This window comes from Mesitornis unicolor, unplaced genomic scaffold (assembly GCF_000695765.1).
Source record: "Mesitornis unicolor isolate BGI_N332 unplaced genomic scaffold, ASM69576v1 scaffold29226, whole genome shotgun sequence".
Lineage (NCBI taxonomy): Eukaryota > Metazoa > Chordata > Aves > Mesitornithiformes > Mesitornithidae > Mesitornis > Mesitornis unicolor.
In genome coordinates this window covers 2,600-4,694 of record NW_010192227.1, presented here as the reverse complement: position 1 = coordinate 4,694, position 2,095 = coordinate 2,600, and the positions used below count along the sequence as shown (strand labels likewise).

Sequence of the window (2,095 nt, the reverse complement as noted above, 5' to 3'; positions counted from 1 at the left end):
AAATCCCCACGGTTTCTCCCCAATCCCATAGCTGGGGGGGGCCTAGGACACTGCCACCCCCTTCTGTGGGGTCACCCCTGGCCACAAAGACCCCAAAATTGGAGGGATAATGTCCCCCCTTGCGACAGCACCCACTGGAGCCACCCCCCAAGATGCAGAAGAGCTTGAGGTCGCTTTGTTTTTAATTTAAGGGGAAAACTAAGAATATATAAATTAATTAAATATGAGGGTAACTAAAGATGAACGACGATTTTCCGTTGGAATTCAAATCCCTTAAATCCACCTCATGGGGCACCCCCCTGCTCCAGCGTCTCCGCCTGCGGGGATGGGGAGGGGGTGCCCTGGGCCTTGCCATGGGCCCTCAAAACTCTGCACTTGATTATTCACCTTCAACCCCCCTGTGCTGTCAGTGCCTTAAATCCCCCCCGAAATGAAGGGGCTGAGGGGGACGGTGGGCACCAGGACGTGTCCCTTGGCCCTGGTTGTGGGGTCTGTGACCGAAGCTGGTGGTGATGGCCCCGTCCCGGCTCCACCGTGGGTACCAGGGGGCTCGGATGCTGCCATTGCTGGTCAGTGAGGGTCAGGGTGCGAGGGCAAAGATTCAGCTCCCAGCGCTGCCACGAAAGCCTCCACCTGCGAGGAGAAGGAGGTTGAGGGTGCGGTGATGGGATGGCACTGGGATGGTACCGAGACAGTGCTGCAATGGCACCGGGACAGCATTGGGATGGCACTGGGATGGTACTGAGTGCTACAATGGCACTGGGATGGTACTGGGACAGCACCAGAATGGCACCGAAAGAGCGCTGCAATGGCACTGGGACAGCACTGGGATGGTGTTGGGATGGCACCGGGACAGCACTGGGATGGTGTTGGGATGGCACTGGGACGACACCAGGACAGCACCAAGACAGTGCTGCAATGGCCCTGGGATGGCACCAGAACAGCACTGATATGGCACTGGGACAGCACCAAGATAGTGCTGCAACGGCACTGGGACGGTACTGGGATGACACTAAGGCAGCACTGGGATGGCACTGGGACAACACCAGGACAGCACCGAGACAGTGCTGCAATGGCCCTGGGATGGCAGCAGGATGGCACCAGGACAGCATTGATATGGCACTGGGATGACACCAGGATGGCACTGGGACAGCACCAAGATAGTGCTGCAATGGCACTGGGACGGTACTGGGATGACACTAAGGCAGCACTGGGATGGCACTGGGACACCAGGACGGCACTGAGACAGTGCAGCAATAGCACTGGGATGGCTCCAGGGCAGCACTGGTATGGCACTGGGACAGCACCAGGATGGCACTGGGATAGCACCAGGACAGCACTGGGATAGCACCAGGACAGCACTGGGATGGCCAAGGTTCAAACCAGCTCAGACCAAGGGTGTGGAAATTATTTCTTCCATGAAAAAATGAAGTCTTGGTGGAGCTGGGAGCCCAGCCCAGCCCTGACCGTGGTCCCGGCGCTGCCACCAGCGGCTGTCACCGAACCAAGCTGTGTCACCGCGGCCGTGCCCACCTGCGCCATGAGGACGCCCTGCGCTGCCGCATCGTGCTCGAAGTCCTGCTCCACGTCCAGCACCAGCACGGGCGCGTGCTTCACCCCCGCAAAGTGAACCCTGAGGATAGCAGACAGAGAAAACATAATAAATAAAAATATACCCCTAAATAAACCCCCAAACCAAGGGGGACACCCCAAAACCCCATCAGGGCAGGGTGCGGGGGGTTTGGGACTCACTGCGTGGTCTTGTCCAGCAGCCAGCGCTCGTGCTGGGTGTGGAGCTGCTGCAGGTACCGCAGCTGAACCCCCCCCTCCTCGCTCCTCGCCCTGCGCCGCATCCGCTCCAGGCACGTCTGTGGGATGGGGGTACGGGATTTGGGGGGGTGGGAGGTGAATGGGAGAGATGGGAAATTAATGGGATGTGAGGGACATGGGAGGTTAACGGGAGAGACAGGAGAGATGGGAGAGGGAGGTTAATGGGATGTGAGGGACATGGGAGGTTAACGGGAATGTTATCGGGATCGGGGGGAGATGGGAAGTCAATGGGAAATGAATGAGATGTAGGGAGATGGGAAATGAA

At 58.4% G+C, this 2,095-nt stretch overlaps 1 protein-coding gene across 1 annotated transcript in view; it reads right to left on the bottom strand.

Moving 5' to 3' along the window:
* Positions 1-1,467: 1,467 nt before the first annotated feature.
* Positions 1,468-2,095, bottom strand: part of DGUOK (deoxyguanosine kinase) — a gene marked incomplete at its 3' end in the record, with an annotated part of 2,889 nt that continues 2,261 nt past the window's right edge. Inside the window, 2 exon segments of the mRNA XM_010187013.1 lie at positions 1,468-1,633; positions 1,753-1,868. Of these exon segments, the coding sequence (XP_010185315.1) occupies positions 1,468-1,633; positions 1,753-1,868 (282 nt within the window).